Genomic DNA, 20,535 nt, shown 5'->3' with positions numbered 1-20,535 from the left:
TACCATGTAAGAGAATGCTTTCCTTGATTATTCTGTTCCCTTGAATGGGTTGATATACAACATTTACAACATAATTGTAAGCTACAAATTAGGAACTAATTTGACTAAATAATTCTAACATACGCTATCCTAAAATAGAAGATTACAGAATATATTTGACTAAATATTTACATAATCTAACAGCTGGCAAATGCGAATCTTTCAGTATATTATTGTAGATTTAAGAGCAATATCAAAAGTTCCAAAGGAAATCGACGTACATGTTTTTTTTTCAGTTTCCCATCTGGTGTTCGGTACCGCATTGGAGTCCCACTATATCCGGATTCGCGCTGCGTAGGGTCACATTTGGGGGGAAAGAGCTCCCTACCAAGGATTTTTCCATACCCAGGGCTCGAACCAAGACCTCTGGTTATGGGAGAAGCAGCCCATACGTTGCACCACTTTCTTTAGTGGTGACGTACATGCTTTTCGTATACAAAAAAACAATACTTAACTTGTTACCTTTTTTGGTTTCCTATAGGTGTCCGGTATCCGCATTGGAGCTCTAACTAATTCGAATTTGTACCCCGTAAGATCCATTTAAAGGAGAAATGCTCGCTAAAAGAATTTTTTCATATTCGGGAATCGAATTCAAAATCTCTCATTAAGGGTGGAGGGAGTCTATCCATCCCACCACAACCCATGTTGATCTTAACTGTTACCTAACTTGTTTGGACAGTTTTTTTTTTTTTTTACGATTATATTATTCATGTTATTATTTGGATGGTTGTTATCTATTGTATTAAATGTCATTGTTACTTTAAATACAATGTTTATTTTAATAGTAGTTTAAATTTTATTGTGTCACGTCGTTAAATCCATCGTTATGTAACGATGAAGAGTACCATTTGATGTAACGACCCATTTGGTATGTTCACGTCATTATCCTTTTTCTTTTCTTCTTATTTTGCTTTTGCTTTAATAATCCTATTATATCATTTACCTTATCCTCTTTTATAATAGTTCTACTTCGTATACCCTATTTTTCCTTATAATATTATATGTAAGTTTATTCGTCAGGTTAGTATAATGTGTGATATTATGTAACGACGTACGAGAAATGATACAACCTATATACGAATGTTGCATTCGTCAAAACAATACAGTACAATGCGATACTATACAAATTATACAATACAATACAATACAATACAATACAATACAATACAATACAATACATTTTGGAACAATACGTAATAACCCTCCAACAAGCTAGTAACTAAGTCAAACAGTTTCGATTTGCGTCGCTATCATCTCATTCTCTGGACTTTTAATCTTCTGCTTCTTTGTTTGTTTGAACTCTCCATAGAAGTATGAGACGAAACCCCAAAGAGAGAGAAAAAGAGAAAGTCCCTTTTCACTAGAAAATTTCTCATTAAAGAAAATTACGCCTAATACCTCAGTAACTGGCAGTAAAACTGATATTATAACCCCAGACATTAAAGAAGAAGAGAGGTAAATAACTCCAACAGCACCTACAAAAAAACATTGCCAAATCATGGCACTCCATACTACCACTATATAATATCTAGCTTCTCCCAGGTTAAATTGTTTTGCTTCCCTTGAAATTTCCTGCAGGATTTCAATCAATATTTTAATCCTTCATCTTCAAGGAGATCAATCTCTAAAGTAAAAAGAACTAGTATCAAGACTATAGAGATGGCAAACAATCGCGATCAATGGCAGAGCTGGGATTTCTACTGAGGGATTCAAAAAGTAAAAAAACGTAAACATGCAAAGAAGCTAAGAGGATTCAACACTTACTATATAGACGTAAAAAATAATTTTAACGTTGTATATACATGTAATTTTCCTACAAAGGGTGTTCGGATGAACCCCCTTCCGGTAACCTAACTCTGCACATGGACACAACAAGTTATATGAATTAATGGAGGAGAATTTAGAGATCGCAATTGAGGGGGGGGGGGGGGGGGGGGGGGCAGAGGGGGTAGATAGATCCATGTGGGTTGAAAATAGAGAAAATGACATTTTGAAGCCAGGGACGAGGTTAACATGGGAAGTTTGTGTTCAGCAGAACGTTAGTCCAAACCCTACACATTTGTTGATACTGAATATATACAGGTATAAATTTTAAATTCTAAATCGGTCTCTGGCGCGAGGCAAGCTAAAAAGATACCTGAAAGTCCTTATTGGCAATCATTCCTACAGTGCAAAAAGCAGTAGCAGCAAAACACATGACCATCTGAATCTCCAACACCAAAGTAGCAGTAATTGCCTGCTTTGCCTTCAAATAAATCAACTCAATAAAAGGCAAAATAAGTCCATACAAAGCTGCAGCCAAAAGGGTCATAATAAAACCAAGAATATAGGCTTTACTAGTCACACCCTCGGGCCGATCACCGTTTGCCCGAATACCCAATAAAACCGCACCGACTATCAACAGAACCACCGCATTAATTGAGTACGGCATAAACTTCACCTTCACTATGAAAAATGCACCTATAGCCGTGAAGGCAAGTTGAGCAGAGATAAGAAGTGTAGAAGTTGAAACGGGGAGTTTCGACGCGCCCCAGGTGTAGAGAAAAGCGTCAAGTCCCGTGAGAACGCCAATGATAAATGATGCAATGAAAATTTGGGGTGTTATAAAGTAAAACTTGGCATCAGAGCCCTCGATTTTTCGACGATACAAGTATAGGAAGGCAAGTGGTATAAGGGTGAGTGGCCATCCACCGCTTTGTAACCAACTGTTAAGCCAAATTCTAGAACCTCCTTCGACAAAATATAGACGCAACATTAGTGGACCACCACATATGCCAACGGCCATTATCAGACTGTATATTATCAAGAGGAATCTCTTCATGTTAGTGCTTAATCCTTGATCTTCCATATTTTATTTTCCAGAGATTTGGATATTTTGCACTGGTTGTAATGGAAACTCTGCTTTTATAGTTGAGAAGAATTTGACTCCACTGTTACCATTGGTTTCACAAAATGGAGTGGTCCCTTTGAGACAGTTCATCTGTATAATTGTGGCCAAAAAGATACTATACTACCTAAAGTTTTCCGGAATTGGATATGGTTGTGTTGTTTATATATACAAGCTTAATCATGTAGACGGACAAGTATGTATCTATGTGACTATGTCTTACTTGTACAAAGTAAATTGGACCCGCTACATCAATCATCATTGATTATTTTTAACAGACAAGGGGTGATTAGCATTTTCTGTACTCCTCAACTTTGCTTTAAAAATCAAACTCCCTTCTCAATTATGAATAATAGATATTCTCTCCCCTTTATCTTAGGCAATGTCTATTTTAGCCGGCTACTCTAACTGGTAGTACGTAGCAAATTCTCAATCCATTTTTCGGTTTATAGCATCATACTTAATGAAAAAATTACTTTTTGGTGTAGGTCAATTTTATTGCCATATCTGTACTGTTGTAGTGTAGAATTTTGCATTTGATCTCTACTTGTTCTTTAAGCCATACTCAACTTGTGAAGAGAAAAATTGATTGAAGATAGCAAGGATATATGGGACAAAGGTTTTAGTCAACTTTGTCTGTTAATTCTTTTTTTTCTATATTCAACTCAAGTCTTTTAATTGAATAATTGAAACTGGTCACTGATACGTCAACAATTTAAAGCTTTAATTTTCTTGTAGGAAGTGTGTCAAAACAACAACCTTGTAAACATATAGAGTACGAAAGCGCTGAACATATTAATGAGGCCAACTACTAGTATTAATTGAGTGATTCCTGTAGGTGCCCAAAGTGATTCCAAATATGTGCTACAATATCACTCTCCACAAATATATGTTGGATGATTTCACATTTTGATAATAGCAATAGTGGCATCTAGAGACAATATTGCTTCCACACTTCTTACAAAAGTATATAACTTAAATTCAAATAAATACATATAAATGATTCTGCCATCGGAATGACATTGTTTTCGTTTAGTATACGGAAAAGGGTTAAAGATGTCCTTAAACTATGCGAAATGAACAAAAATGCCCTCCCTTCATAGTTTGGTCCAAAAATGTCCTTAATTATGCGAAATGAACAAAAATGCCCTCAATTCATAGTTTGGTCCAAAAATACCCTTAAACTATGCAAAATTGAACAAAAATGCTCCTATTGTTATTTAATGGGTCAAAATGCCCTTTTGCTAATAAACATATTCTTTCTTTTCTGTTTAAACACATTTTTAAAATAAAAATATTACTTTAAAAGAAACTTTTACTTGTTTCTTTTCTTTTAAAATCCCTTTAACTAATAAAAAAGTGGGAAGTGATTTTTTTTTTCTTCTCAATTTCATTTTATCAATTAAAATAAATTACCCCATGTACTTTTCTAACTTATAAAATAGGTCAAATATCTAATTCATAGTAACCCATCATTAATCTTCCGTTATATAACGATAAAACTTTTTCCTAATAAAATAGGAAATATTTTTAATTCTTAATATTTTTCCAAATTGAAGTAGTATAAGCATTTGCTAATATAATCCTTGGTTTTAAGTTAAAATGAAAAGAGGGTCAACAACAACTCAATCGATTATATCTTAAAGATATTTTGTGATTTAAAGCAGTGTAATAAATTTTCTTATTTTATGGTATTATGATTGTTGTATCTTAATTTTAAAACCAAGTGTCATACCCCATTTTAACCGGGTTAAATTAGAAGTACGACATATTGGAGATTCCTGTCTTTTTGTTTATTTTAAGGAGTCGCCACCTAATTTATTTATGGTGAATTAGGACACCTAAAGTTTGTTAAAATTATGTTTAGAGTTAACTCTGTTTAAGGTCTGCGAAACATAAGATTCTAGGTAAGAGTTCAATTAGTCTAAAGGGAAGGTATTAGGCATCCTTTAAGACCCATTAACAATGGTTAACCGACCGGATTCAAATTTAATTAGGCTAAGCGTAAATATAGCATTCTAAATGTTTGGGAAATAACTTATGAATACTGCTAAAATTTAAAAGGAAAATGTAATGATGTTATTGAAATAAACCTTGTAAAATATAATAATTCATGGAAAGATTTGAAAGTGAATTTGGAAACGTAAGAGTTTTTGTGTAGGCAATAAGTTTGAAATTTTGAACAAAATTGTGTTAATATGATAATGCAAACAAAAAAAAAACTAACTTCATTTTTTTTAATATGATACAAAGGACCTGGGTTTCTTTTCGTTAACTTCAATTTTCTTCGGCTAGAGTATGCCTAGTCGGATAAATTCTTAAAGATAATGTTTATAAAGTATACTTGAATCAATATTTACATATCAGTAAATCCTTAAGATTCTCAATATAGTAGGAATAAAAAATATAATTAAAGTATACGATCGTGGTTTCTTGAAAGATCGATTGTTTTAATAAAAGCGAATACTATAAGTATCATAATCAATTTGGAAATAAGTAAAGTGGAATGAGTAAAAGGGGAACAAAACCGGTGGAGCTAACTAACAGTTTTCTTAAAGTAACTACCCAATGTTTATAGAACTATCCGTACTATTTCCTATAATTCATATAAGCTAAGAGGTAAAAATAAGATGCTAATCATACAAGGTAAGTCAAACACATAGTAAAAGTAAGGCAAAAAAAAAGAGAAGAGCGAATGGATCAATCCGTTTCTGGACTGCTGCTGCTGCTGCAATCTATTTTGCTGCTGGGCAGGCTGGACGAGAGAGGAGAAAAAATCAAGTTGGGCTACGGCCCAACGCCAAATGCGAGAGATGACGAGTCCAAAGGACTCGCGTTCGATAGTCATGCGTAAAAAATGAAAAGAAAAGGATTAGTATGATCAACAAATAAGATTAAACAGGTAAAAATATAAATTCAAAAAAAATAACAAATCAGTAGGCCATGTATATAATGTGTATATCCAAGTATATCTCATGTATACACGTTCGTAAAGAGGTATAAAAGTTTAATATTGGAAAGCTTTCGCCCTCGTTTTCCCGATGTTGCACAAGTTCCAAGGGATTTCATGAATCCCAGGCATGGCTAACACCAAGAGGATTAGGACAACCCGAATTACCATACTTTGACTTAAATTAAGTGAAACTAGCAAGGATATTTAAGAGAGTATAGGACACTGGTCATACATATTTTATCAATAGCATCATAGTAAGTCAAGATGCTTTTACAAACTGTAAAGTGGACAACTATACCATATATAACAACCAAAACAGTCCTAATACCAATGCAAGGAGGCAAACCTGCGTTAGCATATAAATGATAGATGGAAGAGTCAAACAATTTAGACAGGTAGCAGCAAAGAGAGAACAATCAACTCTAGATAAAACATAGCCCAAGTAACAAACTGAGTATGACAGTAGGGATGTATCATGGTCGACTAGCATATTCAACAGAAAGGGAATAAACAAGGCAAGTTATGCAGCAGTCACTGTATAAAACAGATGAGTTCAGAGACAATTCCAGACGCAGACATGGGCATAGGCAGCAGGGGCATGACTTCCTAGAGATGGCCAGTACCAATACTTTCAAGGCTTAGTTGATTCCTTACTGATTTTTGAGGAGTAGATAACATTCGTTCGCCAAAAAACAAAATACAATCAACAACCCATCTATCTCTGTTTTCTAAAATAGTTTCAAATCTTACTACATAGGTTTAACAACAAGCTAATTATGCATAAACAAACGTGAGCATATACCAGTCAACCACTCTACTAGGCATCATATTTATTTTGACTACACTGGAATCTTAGGAACATAAACTGACCAAACAAAGCGATAGTATCCAATATAATCTAAACCAAGCTAAGACACAATGGAGGCTAAATTAATAATCTGAGCAGCAAGTTAGTATTGTGTTGGACTACAAATTCATTAACAGAGGGTCGACTAATCTAATGGGGACAAACAATGCTATCAATCATATCATATATGTACTAATCTCATCAACTCTAACAAAACAGCAAATAGATCATAACTTAATCAAAACAATAATTATTATACAATGCGTGGTTAACATAAGCATATTAAGCCAAGCAAACTTCCAAGACATTTTCAACTAACACAAACTACATTAACACCTAACAAACTGCGAACAGACAAAACTAAGCTACCATACACTTAAAGTAAAACTCAAAACTAATCGTGTGTTGCGCCTAGCCATCTTAGTAAGTCAAGATGCTTTTACAAACTGTAAAGTGGACAACTATACCATATATAACAACCAAAACAGTCCTAATACCAATGCAGGGAGGCAAACCTGCGTTAGCATATAAATGATAGATGGAAGAGTCAAACAATTTAGACAGGTAGCAGCAAAGAGAGAACAATCAACTTTAGATAAAACATAGCCCAAGTAACAAACTGAGTATGACAGTAGGGATGTATCATGGTCGACTAGCATATTCAACAGAAAGGGAATAAACAAGGCAAGTTATGAAACTGACTAAATCATAGCAGAGCATACTCAGGACAAGTTGACCAGTTTAATCTACGCAATCGTCAACAGCCAACAACTCAACAACGATAATTAAACCTATAACAGACCCATTAGGACTAATTGTAATCTAACAGCTACCACCAAATATCAAACAACAGGAAAACAAGAGACTACACAACCAACACAAAATTGCAGAAATGAGCTAAGATTTCGAACTAAAATAGAAACTAACGACTGAAACAACAAGTCTCATAATATTGCATATAAAACCACTCTAAATGCTCGATAGTCAGAAAAAATCATGCTTCGTAATTCACAGACCAAAACAGAGTAGAGCTACGACGCTTATAAAATCGATTAAGCCGGGTTGAACTCTAAATAGCACAGAAACGCAGAATCAAGAAAAACCAATTGGAAATACTAAATAGTCGAAAAAACATATACAAACATATCAGGAACTTTAGATTCGAAGATATAAAAAAAATACTGACCTTTTGTGGGTGCAGCGAACAGGCGACTGGGTCTCGAACCTACTCGAAGACGACGAACAAACGATGCTTCGATTAAACCCAAAATTTTGATTGTATGAAAATATAGCGATTTAGAGTAAGATCCGGCTAAAGTTCACCGGAAAAGTGAAAACTATGGTTTGAAAATGGTGTGTGTTCCTAAACACTGAATCAATTCCTAAAATATCCAAATCCCCTCCAAAATTGAATCATCCTCCTTTCACGATTCAACTTCGGATCCCATTTATAGGGTTTTGTTTGTATTAAAGTAAGGAGAGGAGCGTGGGAGAGAGACGAAGTGGGGATGGCAGAGGCGTGGGTGACAGAATGTGGTGGAAGCATGGAGATAGCAGAGATGTGGTGGGGAGAACGTGGGAGACAGAAGGGGAGGCGGCAGGTGAGGGATGGAGAGAAGGGAGAGAGAGGTGAAGAAAGAAAAAAAAAGGAAAAGGAGAAAGAGGAAGAGAGGTAGGGTTTTAGAAAAGGAAAAGTGGGCCGGACGGGTCAAAAAAAGGGGTAATGGGCTGGTCGGGTGAAATGTTTGGGCCAGACGGGTGAGAATGGATAATGGGCTGGGTGAATCAAAATGTATGGGTTGATTATTTGGGTAGGGGAATGATATTTTATTTGTATTTTGGGCCATTAATTTGGCTGAAAATTGTTGATCCTTCCTCCTCTATTTAATTATTTTTGGGCTTCTAATTTAATAACTGGTATAATATATATTATGTAAAGACAATAAATAATTAATATGTAGAAAAAATAAATATTTTGCAAAGTGTTGTCTTGTAATTAATTTAACGATTCCAAACCCGAAAATGAAACGATGACGAACATTTAAAATTTGTGACAAAGTAATGCTCGTAATTTTTAAAAATAAATGTAGCGAAAATAATAGTAGTGAAAAATAAAGTATTTAGTTCGTCAGTAAATTTAGAAGCCCGAGTAAATAAAATTGAATAAAGGAGGGACAAAATTGGGTGTCAACAGATGCCCCTCTTCGACCGGAGACGATGTAAGAGTATTCGAGCGAAGAAGTTGACGTAGCAGCCAAATTTGTTCCGACCGACAAACATGAACTTGAGAAAATGCAGTTTAGGGGAATTGGTGGAAAATATTATGGTATGGAAAGAATTATGGTCAAACCTGTAGAGAGAATGTTATTCATGGATTTATAACTTTGCAAGGGTGGTACACAGATGACGAGAACGTTAAAGAATTGAACATATGCTTATACCCTCCTAATTATAAATGTGGCGCGCAACACACCTTTAAGTAGGACTCTACTAGACACGATGTAAATTCTCAAAAACAATGCCCCAGTGTTGAATTATGGAGACGCTGGGGGATGTAGAAAAGGATACGAGATTGCGACAAGAGTTGATTGAGTAGAGTTTTAGCAGTGGATATGAAAGAAATTTTTTGGATAACCTACGTATCACATGTTTGTGGCCGTAGGCGGAGTCGAGTTCGAGAGTAGATCCGTGACCTTTGGTTGTGAGTTTAATATTCCTCTTCAGCAAATTTGCCCCAGTTCACTGCGTAAGATAAAGTTCGACGTTGCGTTGCGTCTCTGCAGGTTGTACTTTCTGCCAAAACTGAAATTCATGTCAAAATTAGTAGTAAAGTTGGAAGTGTAAAATTATAAAGAGTGTAAAATGATAGTAAATATGAGTGTGGGAATGAAGATGAAGCCGTGTGGCTTTTGATGAAGCAGTGTGGCCAAATGTTGTCTCTGGTTGTCTTCCAGGACCTGAATGAATGTGCGATGTTTATGCTGAATATCTCCAGTTGTATTTGAAGACTTTAAATGATAATGAGGCCTCCAGCTGTCTTCCGGGACTCGATGATAAATGATATCTGCGGAATTTAAGGTAAAGTCGTTAAAGTAGGTAAAGTAAATGGTGAAATAAAGCGATAAAGTATAGAGTAAAGTAAGTGTGTAGCCGTTTGGCTTATGCAGGTGAGGCTGTGTAGCCATGTGATGTCTCCGGTTGTCTTCGGGGACTTGATGATATATCTCCGATTGTCTTCGGAGGATTAATGATAATTCCTTTAAAGTTCAAGGTAAAATCGTTAGAGTTGGTAAAGTGAATGATAAGATAGAGAGCAAAGTCATAGTGCAGTCGTTTGGCTTATGCATATGAGACTGTATAGTCGAATGATGCCCCCGGTTGTCTTCGGAGACTCGACGCCAATCCTGTAAAATTCAAGATAAAAATGTGAATTCTTATTTTAGGGTGGAATGACCCAATATGTCCTATTTTAGGGTGGACGAACCCAAGTATCCTATTTTAGGGTGGAAGGACCCGATATGTCCTATTTTAGGGTGGACGAACCCAAGCATCCTATTTTAGGGTGGACGAACCCAGGTATCCTATTTTAGGGTGGAAGAACCCGATATGTCCTATTTTAGGGTGGACGAACCCAAGTATGTCTCCGGTTGTTTTCAAGGACATGATGCATATGCCGTGTGAGGCATTTAAAGAAATGATATCCTATTAAAGGCGGCCGAGCTTAAAGTGTCCTATTAAAGGCGGATGAGCCTAAAGTGTCCTATTAAAGGCGGACGAGCCTAAAGTGTCCTATTAACGGCGGACAATCCTAAAGTGTCCTATTCAAGGCGGACGAGCCTAAAGTGTCCTATTAAAGGCGGACAAGCCTAAATGTCCTATTAAAGGCGGACTAGCCTAAATGCTGTGCGTTTGTGAACAATGATGTTGTCCCTTTGCAGGGCATTTGAAAGTAATAATGCAATGCCGGTGTGGTGCTTTTGCAGTGCGGGCATTTGAAAGCAGTAGTGCATATGCAGTGCGGGCATTTGAAGAAATGATGTCCTATTAAAGGCGGACGAGCCTAAAATGTATAGTTATCCTCGGAGTGTGATATTGATTTCTACAAAATTTAAAGTAAAGTCATTAAAGTATTTAAAATAAATAATAAAACGGAGAGTAAAGTAAGAGTCAGATCGCTCGGCTAATGATATTGATGGTATCGTGACAGGCCAAATTAAGGACACGAAATCCTGATTTAATTCGTCTTCAATCTCGTCAACCTACAAAAACAGGTATATAAAGTCATAAAATTATTGTGATAAAAATAAAATAAAATAAATTAAAAGATAAAGTTGGAAGTAAAGCCGTATGGCTTTTGAGGCGAGGCCATAATGAGCCAAATGATGCTTTTGGCCCTGATTGATAGATTTGACTGTTGATCTCGCGATTTTAGGTTCCTGCACTCAAAGAAAAATTCTTAGTTTGGGAAGGGGAAGTTGATTCGTGTTGACTCGAAGCTTGACGTTGTTGGCTGCTCCATTCGTGTTATTTGTTTGGATCTTGTGATCTCCGTTCAAACCTCGGTAGATGAACAGTAGTGAAACAATTGAAAGAAAGTGTTTCATTTGAAAGGTATGTATGTAAGTATATGTATAAGGAAAGATATATACGTAAGTATATGTATATAAGAAAATATATATGTGTAAATGTATATATATGTAAGTTGTAAAATATTCTGCCAACTTTAGATTGTGACACTTCTAAAGTAATCGGTTCATAATACTTTCTGTCTGGTAGCCTTAATCTTGTCGATGCACAATTGTTCTTTTGTGTATATCTTTTCAAAATATGCCCCAGTTTTGGGTTCAGAAGAGTGTGCTAAAATTTATGTTGTGGTGTGACCGAACCTTGTATAGGTTGCCTACGTATCCGCCAAGGAATCAGGTCAGAACGTAGTTCGTGAGGTTCATAAAAATGGTTTGAAATTTTCTAATAAAGGGACCGAACCCGATGTGGATTGCCTACATATCCCACCAAGGGAATCAGGTCGGCGTAGTTCTGTTATACAAATGGTGAAAGATTTGTTGGATTTTTATCTGGGTGTGACGGACCTGTATGTTGATGGTCTAAAGAATCCCGCCGAGGGAATCAAGCCCTGTGTGGTTTTCTTTGTGTAAGGATTTTGGATTTTCTGCTATAGCGCAACCGAACCCTATGTGGGCTGCCTACGTATCCCACCACAGGAATCAGGTCGGAACGTAGTTCGTATTTTGTTAATGATTTTTGATTTTCTGTTATAGTGCAACCGAACCCTATGTGGGCTGCCTACGTATCTCACCATGAGAATCAGGTCAGCGTAGTTCGTACAGTATTAAAGGAAAAGTTGCAAACTAGGTTGTCTAACCTAATGTCGTACTTTGAATTCTTCTTGAATTGCTAGCTTTGAGGTTTATGCTATCACCTATCGGCTACTCCGTTTCTTTTGAGGGGAATCTTGTCTTGTCCCCTAGTTTCTTTGTTACTCTCTCGGGATGTATGTTGTCTATTCGTTCATTTTATGTCTCAATCGTAGAGTTGGCAGATTTGATAAGTAAAGTAGAAAATAACAAAAATAGATGATTAAGTAAAATCAGAAATGCATTCATAAATTTGCAATCCAAAAGATGAAGCAAAGCAACAAAAGTTTTGAGCATGATTCCAACCCTTAAAAATAAAAGTTCACTACATGTTCAGTCTACCAAGACCACCGGCGAATCAGAGACGGAATACAAGTCCAATTCTTCAGAGTCTCTCCTGGTTCGGCACCCCGTATTGTCAGTGCCTTGGTGTTGTGAGTAGTTGTAGCAGCAATCTCCACTGGTCCTTGTTTTAGATTGTCCCCATTGGCGCAACAAAAAGTTGATGACATGTCCCTCTCCATCCATCCAATTGGCGCAACGGCCTCCTTAACTTTTCGATAATTATCGGGTCGAGCTTTAGTGAGTTGGATTGCCCCTTCCTTAATCAAGGCTTCGATTTTATTTTTGAGGCCATAGCAATCCTCAGTGGCGTGCCCAGCAACTCCAGAATGATATGCACAACGCTTGGAACTATCAAACCATTTTGGAATAGGATTGAGAATTTTCCCTTCAATAGGTTGTATCATACCTGCGACTTTCAATCTTTCGAACAATTGAGCCAAAGGTTCAGCGAACCGAGTGTAATTACGGGTGTTTTTTATGACAGGGCTTGGACGGGCCCTATGTGTAGTATGTGGTCGATTTTGATAAGTGGGAGCTTGAACAGGTGGGTTTTTATAGTGAGGTGCTCGAGGCTGGTGGTAATTTGCTTGGGTGTTGTAGACAGGGTAAGGGAATAGCGGAGCTTTGTAAGGTTCAGCGTAGTGGTAAGGGCAGAAAGACCGTTGTGGATGGTCAAAGTATGTAATGACTTGGTTTGGTGGGTTTAGAGGAGTAGTTGTCGGTGGTGGATTAGTGTTGGTGGGTAAAGGAATGTAAGGAGTATGACCTAGTGATTGATTTGGTGGGTTGATGGGTAGCGGATTAGGAGTAGCATAGGTAGTGTAAGTGGGTGGTTGATTTTGTGGAGGAGTATAGTTAATGTAAGTGGGTGGCTCACTTTGTGGAGGAGTATAGACGGATGATGGATTTGGTGGGTTTGCGCGGGTGTTTGAAGGTAAGCTGTTGTTGGTAGGTGCATTATTTCGGGGAGGAAAATGTTCAAGAACTGGAGATTCAAGTGATGGAAAATGAGGCGGGTTTGGTGCGATGTTCCTAGGTTCAGGAGGTGGACTTTGGAGTGTAACGGATAAGTTGGTCATGTTTCTAACCCGATTTAATTCTCCGCGTAGATCCTCGATCTCTTGAGTCAGGCGGGCGATATGTTCATCATGCTGAATGGTAGCGCTATGTTCAGAAGTCTCAGGGGGATCACTAGAGACCACGATGTTTTCTAAACCAGTTGAAATAGATACGGCCGGATCAGACATAGTAATTTCATTTCCTTGAACAACCCAACTACGTTCAGGTAACGATGACGTCTTTGACCCTGTGATGTAAGGATGGTCGGCCATCGAGCGTCAACACGAATCAACTCTTTAGGAATAAACATAAAAAGAAACATAAAGTGCAAATGATGTCAGTGTCATTAACCTAACCAGGTAAAGTCATGATCACGTAGAGTCAAATAAGTCATGTAGCAAATAATTCGTCAAATAAAGTCAAACAAATTGTCAAACAAATGTAAACGATTATATCAAACAATAATAACGCGTCCTAATATGCACGTGACCTCTTTGTGCCAGAGGTAGGCCTAACGTTTGTTTGAAGGGTAAAGTGTGCCATAATACGTCATCCCGTTGCTTTGATTAATTAAACAAATTCTATTTCCCCAAATAAAGTACAAAAGTAGTGTAATATTTATTACATGAGTACAATATAAAATATTTCCTAATCTAAGTAAAGTAGATGCCACGTCTAGCTCCATTTTGTGATGTCTTTGGTCTTCGTCATTTGTTGTACTACAATGTAAATCCATACCTGTCATAGAAACGTTAGTCATTCCCTCCCTCCTAAAGTTTAATTAATTAGAGCAAATAGTCAATATTTAGGCACAACTATCCTTCAAACATGCATATAAAGTATGATTGGTGTCACTCGGGGTCGTGAACCCGCTTGGACGTTTGGGTAAAGGCGTCTAATGGGTTTAATACACCAAGGGTATTAAACCTCCTAGGTCATGAGATGTATGCTCCTAATAAAGGTGTTGGTTTAGCTCTATCTTAGGCTGACTAAGAGTTGGCTTCCTATGACACAAGGTTCCCCCAAGTGGACAACTTGGGAGTGGAAAGTCCGTGGCCGTCGACTGCACCGCCGATCGACTAAATCCACAAGATCAATCCAACTAAAGGGGTAATTTAGTAGTGCACGGGCGCGAACCGCGAAGCCGTTTTAAGTGTGTGAATATGTGTGAGTTTTCCAGGAGTGGAAGAAAATATGAACGGAATGACAGTTTTATCAAAGCAAGTAACACATAAGCAGTTTATATCAAACAAACAGTTTATATCAAACAAACAATTAATAGCATGTAAAAAGAGTTAACAAACAAATAAAGTAATTAAAATAAGCAGACAAAGCCTATTTAAACTAAGTCCGTTATGGCTAGAACCTAGGTAGAGTTCCCCAGCGGAGTCGCCAAGCTGTCATACCCCATTTTAACCGGGTTAAATTAGAAGTACGACATATTGGAGATTCCTGTTTTTTTGTTTATTTTAAGGAGTCGCCACCTAATTTATTTATGGTGAATTAGGACACCTAAAGTTTGTTAAAATTATGTTTAGAGTTAACTCTGTTTAAGGTCTGCGAAACTTAAGATTCTAGGTAAGGGTTCAATTAGTCTAAAGGGAAGGTATTAGGCATCCTTTAAGACCCATTAACAATGGTTAACCGACCGGATTCAAATTTAATTAGGCTAAGCGTAAATATAGCATTCTAAATGTTTGGGAAATAACTTATGAATACTGCTAAAATTTAAAAGGAAAATGTAATGATGTTATTGAAATAAACCTTGTAAAATATAATAATTCATGGAAAGATTTGAAAGTGAATTTGGAATCGTAAGAGTTTTTGTGTAGGCAATAAGTTTGAAATTTTGAACAAAATTGTGTTAATATGATAATGCAAACAAAAAAAAAACTAACTTCATTTTTTTTAATATGATACAAAGGACCTGGGTTTCTTTTCGTTAACTTCAATTTTCTTCGGCTAGAGTATGCCTAGTCGGATAAATTCTTAAAGATAATGTTTATAAAGTATACTTGAATCAATATTTACATATCAGTAAATCCTTAAGATTCTCAATATAGTAGGAATAAAAAATATAATTAAAGTATACGATCGTGGTTTCTTGAAAGATCGATTGTTTTAATAAAAGCGAATACTATAAGTATCATAATCAATTTGGAAATAAGTAAAGTGGAATGAGTAAAAGGGGAACAAAACCGGTGGAGCTAACTAACAGTTTTCTTAAAGTAACTACCCAATGTTTATAGAACTATCCGTACTATTTCCTATAATTCATATAAGCTAAGAGGTAAAAATAAGATGCTAATCATACAAGGTAAGTCAAACACATAGTAAAAGTAAGGCAAAAAAAAGAGAAGAGCGAATGGATCAATCCGTTTCTGGACTGCTGCTGCTGCTGCAATCTATTTTGCTGCTGGGCAGGCTGGACGAGAGAGGAGAAAAAATCAAGTTGGGCTACGGCCCAACGCCAAATGCGGGAGATGACGAGTCCAAAGGACTCGCGTTCGATAGTCATGCGTAAAAAATGAAAAGAAAAGGATTAGTATGATCAACAAATAAGATTAAACAGGTAAAAATATAAATTCAAAAAAAATAACAAATCAGTAGGCCATGTATATAATGTGTATATCCAAGTATATCTCATGTATACACGTTCGTAAAGAGGTATAAAAGTTTAATATTGGAAAGCTTTCGCCCTCGTTTTCCCGATGTTGCACAAGTTCCAAGGGATTTCATGAATCCCAGGCATGGCTAACACCAAGAGGATTAGGACAACCCGAATTACCATACTTTGACTTAAATTAAGTGAAACTAGCAAGGATATTTAAGAGAGTATAGGACACTGGTCATACATATTTTATCAATAGCATCATAGTAAGTCAAGATGCTTTTACAAACTGTAAAGTGGACAACTATACCATATATAACAACCAAAACAGTCCTAATACCAATGCAAGGAGGCAAACCTGCGTTAGCATATAAATGATAGATGGAAGAGTCAAACAATTTAGACAGGTAGCAGCAAAGAGAGAACAATCAACTCTAGATAAAACATAGCCCAAGTAACAAACTGAGTATGACAGTAGGGATGTATCATGATCGACTAGCATATTCAACAGAAAGGGAATAAACAAGGCAAGTTATGCAGCAGTCACTGTATAAAACAGATGAGTTCAGAGACAATTCTAGACACAGACATGGGCATAGGCAGCAGGGGCATGACTTCCTAGAGATGGCCAGTACCAATACTTTCAAGGCTTAGTTGATTCCTTACTGATTTTTGAGGAGTAGATAACATTCGTTCGCCAAAAAACAAAATACAATCAACAACCCATCTATCTCTGTTTTCTAAAACAGTTTCAAATCTTACTACATAGGTTTAACAACAAGCTAATTATGCATAAACAAACGTGAGCATATACCACTCAACCACTTTACTAGGCATCATACATATTTTGACTACACTGGAATCTTAGGAACATAAACTGACCAAACAAAGCGATAGTATCCAATATAATCTAAACCTAGCTGAGACACAATGGAGGCTAAATTAATAATCTGAGCAGCAAGTTAGTAGTGTGTTGGACTACAAATTCATTAACAGAGGGTCGACTAATCTAATGGGGACAAACAATGCTATCAATCATATCATATACCTACTAATCTCATCAACTCTAACAAAACAACATATAGATCATAACTTAATCAAAACAATAATTATTATACAATGCGTGGTTAAAATAAGCATATTAAGCCAAGCAAACTTCCAAGACATTTTCAACTAACACAAACTACATTAACACCTAACAAACTGCGAACAGACAAAACTAAGCTACCATACACTTAAAGTAAAACTCAGAACTAATCGTGTGTTGCGCCTAGCCATCTTATACCACCTGGATCCATATGAAACTGACTAAATCATAGCAGAGCATACTCAGGACAAGTTGACCAGTTTAATCTACGCAATCGTCAACAGCCAACAACTCAACAACGATAATTAAACCTACAACAGACCCATTAGGACTAATTGTAATCTAACAGCTACCACCAAATATCAAACAAATAGCAGGAAAACAAGAGACTACACAACCAACACAAAATTGCAGAAATGAGCTAAGATATCGGACTAAAATAGAAACTAACGACTGAAACAACAAGTCTCATAATATTACATATAAAACCACTCTAAATGCTCGATAGTCAGAATAAATCATGCTTCGTAATTCACAGACCAAAACAGAGTAGAGCTACGATGCTTATAAAATCGATTAAGCCGGGTTGAACTCTAAATAGCACAGAAACGCAGAATCAAGAAAAACCAATTGGAAATACTAAACAGTCGACAAAACATATACAAACATATCAGGAACTTTAGATTCGAAGATAAAAAAAAATACTGACCTTTTGTGGGTGCAGCGAACAGGCGACGGGGTCTCGAACCTACTCGAAGACGACGAACAAACGATGCATCGATTAAACCCAAAAATTTGATTGTATGAAAATATAGCGATTTAGAGTAAGATCCGGCTAAAGTTCACCGGAAAAGTGAAAACTATGGTTTGAAAATGGTGTGTGTTCCTAAACACTGAATCAATTCCTAAAATATCCAAATCCCCTCCAAAACTGAATCATCATCCTTTCACGATTCAACTTCGGATCCCATTTATAGGGTTTTGTTTGTATTAAAGTAAGGAGAGGAGCGTGGGAGAGAGACGAAGTGGGGATGGCAGAGGCGTGGGTGACAAAATGTGGTGGAAGCATGGAGATAGCAGAGATGTGGTGGGGAGAACGTGGGAGAGAGAAGGGGAGGCGGCAGGTGAGGGATGGAGAGAAGGGAGAGAGAGGTGAAGAAAGAAAAAAAAAAGGAAAAGGAGAAAGAGGAAGAGAGGTAGGGTTTTAGAAAAGGAAAAGTGGGTCGGACGGGTCAAAAAAAGGGGTAATGGGCTGGTCGGGTGAAATGTTTGGGCCAGACGGGTGAGAATGGATAATGGGCTGGGTGAATCAAAATGTATGGGTTGATTATTTGGGTAGGGGAATGATATTGTATTTGTATTTTGGGCCATTAATTTGGCTGAAAATTGTTGATCCTTCCTCCTCTATTTAATTATTTTTGGGCTTCTAATTTAATAACTGGTATAATATATATTATGTAAAGACAATAAATAATTAATATGTAGAAAAAATAAATATTTTGCAAAGTGTTGTCTTGTAATTAATTTAACGATTCCAAACCCGAAAATGAAACGATGACGAACATTTAAAATTTATGACAAAGTAATGCTCGTAATTTTTAAAAATAAAAGTAGCGAAAATAATAGTAGTGAAAAATAAAGTATTTAGTTCGTCAGTAAATTTAGAAGCCCGAGTAAATAAAATTGAATAAAGGAGGGACAAAATTGGGTGTCAACAGATGCCCCTCTTCGACCGGAGACGGTGTAAGAGTCTTCGGGCGAAGAAGTTGACGTAGCAGCCAAATTTGTTCCGACCGACAAACATGAACTTGAGAAAATGCAGTTTAGGGTAATTGGTGGAAAATATTATGGTATGGAAAGAATTATGGTCAAACCTGTAGAGAGAATGTTATTCATGGATTTATAACTTTGCAAGGGTGGTACACAGATGACGAGAACGTTCAAGAATTGAACATATGCTTATAGCCTCCTAATTATAAATGCGGCGCGCAACACACCTTTAAGTATGACTCTACTTGACACGATGTAAATTCTCAAAAAACATGCCCCAGTGTTGAATTATGGAGACGCTGGGGGATGTAGAAAAGGATACGAGATTGCGACAAGAGCTGATTGAGTAGAGTTTTAGCAGTGGATATGAAAGAAATTTTTTGGATAACCTACGTATCACATGTTTGTGGCCGTAGGCGGAGTCGAGTTCGAGAGTAGATCCGTGACCTTTTCTTGTGAGTTTGATATTCCTATTCGGCAAATTTGCCCCAGTTCACTGCGTAAGATAAAGTTCCACGTTGCGTTGCGTCTCTGCAGGTTGTACTTTCTGCCAAAACTGAAATTCATGTCAAAATTAGTAGTAAAGTTGGAAGTGTAAAATTATAAAGAGTGTAAAATGATAGTAAATATGAGTGTGGGAATGAAGATGAAGCCGTGTGGCTTTTGATGAAGCAGTGTGGCCAAATGTTGTCTCTGGTTGTCTTCCAGGACTTGAATGAATGCGCGATGTTTATGCTGAATATCTCCAGTTGTATTTGAAGACTTTAAATGATAATGAGGCCTCCGGCTGTCTTCCGGGACTCGATGATAAATGATATCTGCGGAATTTAAGGTAAAGTTGTTAAAGTAGGTAAAGTAGATGGTGAAATAAAGCGATAAAGTATAGAGTAAAGTAAGTGTGTAGCCGTTTGGCTTATGCAGGTGAGGCTGTGTAGCCATGTGATGTCTCCGGTTTTCTTCGGGGACTTGATGATATATCTCCGATTGTCTTCGGAGGCTTAATGATAATTCCTTTAAAGTTCAAGGTAAAATCGTTAGAGTTGGTAAAGTGAATGATAAGATAGAGAGCAAAGTAGTAGTGCAGCCGTTTGGCTTATGCATATGAGACTGTATAGTCGAATGATGCCCCCGGTTGTCTTCGGAGACTCGACGCCAATCCTGTAAAATTCAAGATAAAAATGTGAATTCTTATTTTAGGGTGGAATGACCCAATATGTCCTATTTTAGGGTGGACGAACCCAAGTATCCTATTTTAGGGTGGAAGGACCCGATATGTCCTATTTTAGGGTGGACGAACCCAAGCATTCTATTTTACGGTGGACGAACCCAAGTATCCTATTTTACGGTGGAAGAACCCGATATGTCCTATTTTAGGGTGGACGAACCCAAGTATGTCTCTGGTTGTTTTCGAGGACATGATGCATATGCCGTGTGAGGCATTTAAAAAAATGATATCTTATTAAAGGCGGACGAGCCTAAAGTGTCCTATTAAAGGCGGACGAGCCTAAAGTGTCCTATTAAAGGCGGACGAGCCTAAAGTGTCCTATTAAAGGCGGACAATC

The 20,535-nt window shown here is 36.9% G+C and overlaps 1 protein-coding gene across 1 annotated transcript; it reads right to left on the bottom strand.

Moving 5' to 3' along the window:
* Nucleotides 1-1,102: 1,102 nt before the first annotated feature.
* On the bottom strand, nucleotides 1,103-3,043 carry LOC132600671 (purine permease 3-like). The gene is made up of 2 exons (XM_060313990.1): nucleotides 2,177-3,043; nucleotides 1,103-1,611 (listed from the first exon to the last, which is right to left on the bottom strand). The coding sequence occupies exons 1-2, from the start codon at nucleotides 2,885-2,887 to the stop codon at nucleotides 1,264-1,266; spliced, it is 1,059 nt and encodes a 352-aa protein (XP_060169973.1). The 5' UTR covers nucleotides 2,888-3,043; the 3' UTR covers nucleotides 1,103-1,263.
* Nucleotides 3,044-20,535: the final 17,492 nt, after the last annotated feature.

The sequence above is a fragment of the Lycium barbarum genome, chromosome 6, assembly GCF_019175385.1.
Source record: "Lycium barbarum isolate Lr01 chromosome 6, ASM1917538v2, whole genome shotgun sequence".
Lineage (NCBI taxonomy): Eukaryota > Viridiplantae > Streptophyta > Magnoliopsida > Solanales > Solanaceae > Lycium > Lycium barbarum.
Note: the sequence above shows the minus strand (reverse complement) of the source record. Positions and strands in the feature narration are given on the sequence as shown.

What these genes read in the sequence shown, in the direction of transcription:
- LOC132600671 (XM_060313990.1), bottom strand. Translation starts at nt 2,887, where the DNA reads ATGGAAGATCAAGGATTAAGCACTAACATGAAGAGATTCCTCTTGATA. An exon ending in TTGCCAATAAGGACTTTCAG is followed by an intron (nt 1,612 to 2,176) that starts GTATCTTTTTAG and finishes GAAATCCTGCAG; the next exon opens with GAAATTTCAAGGGAAGCAAA.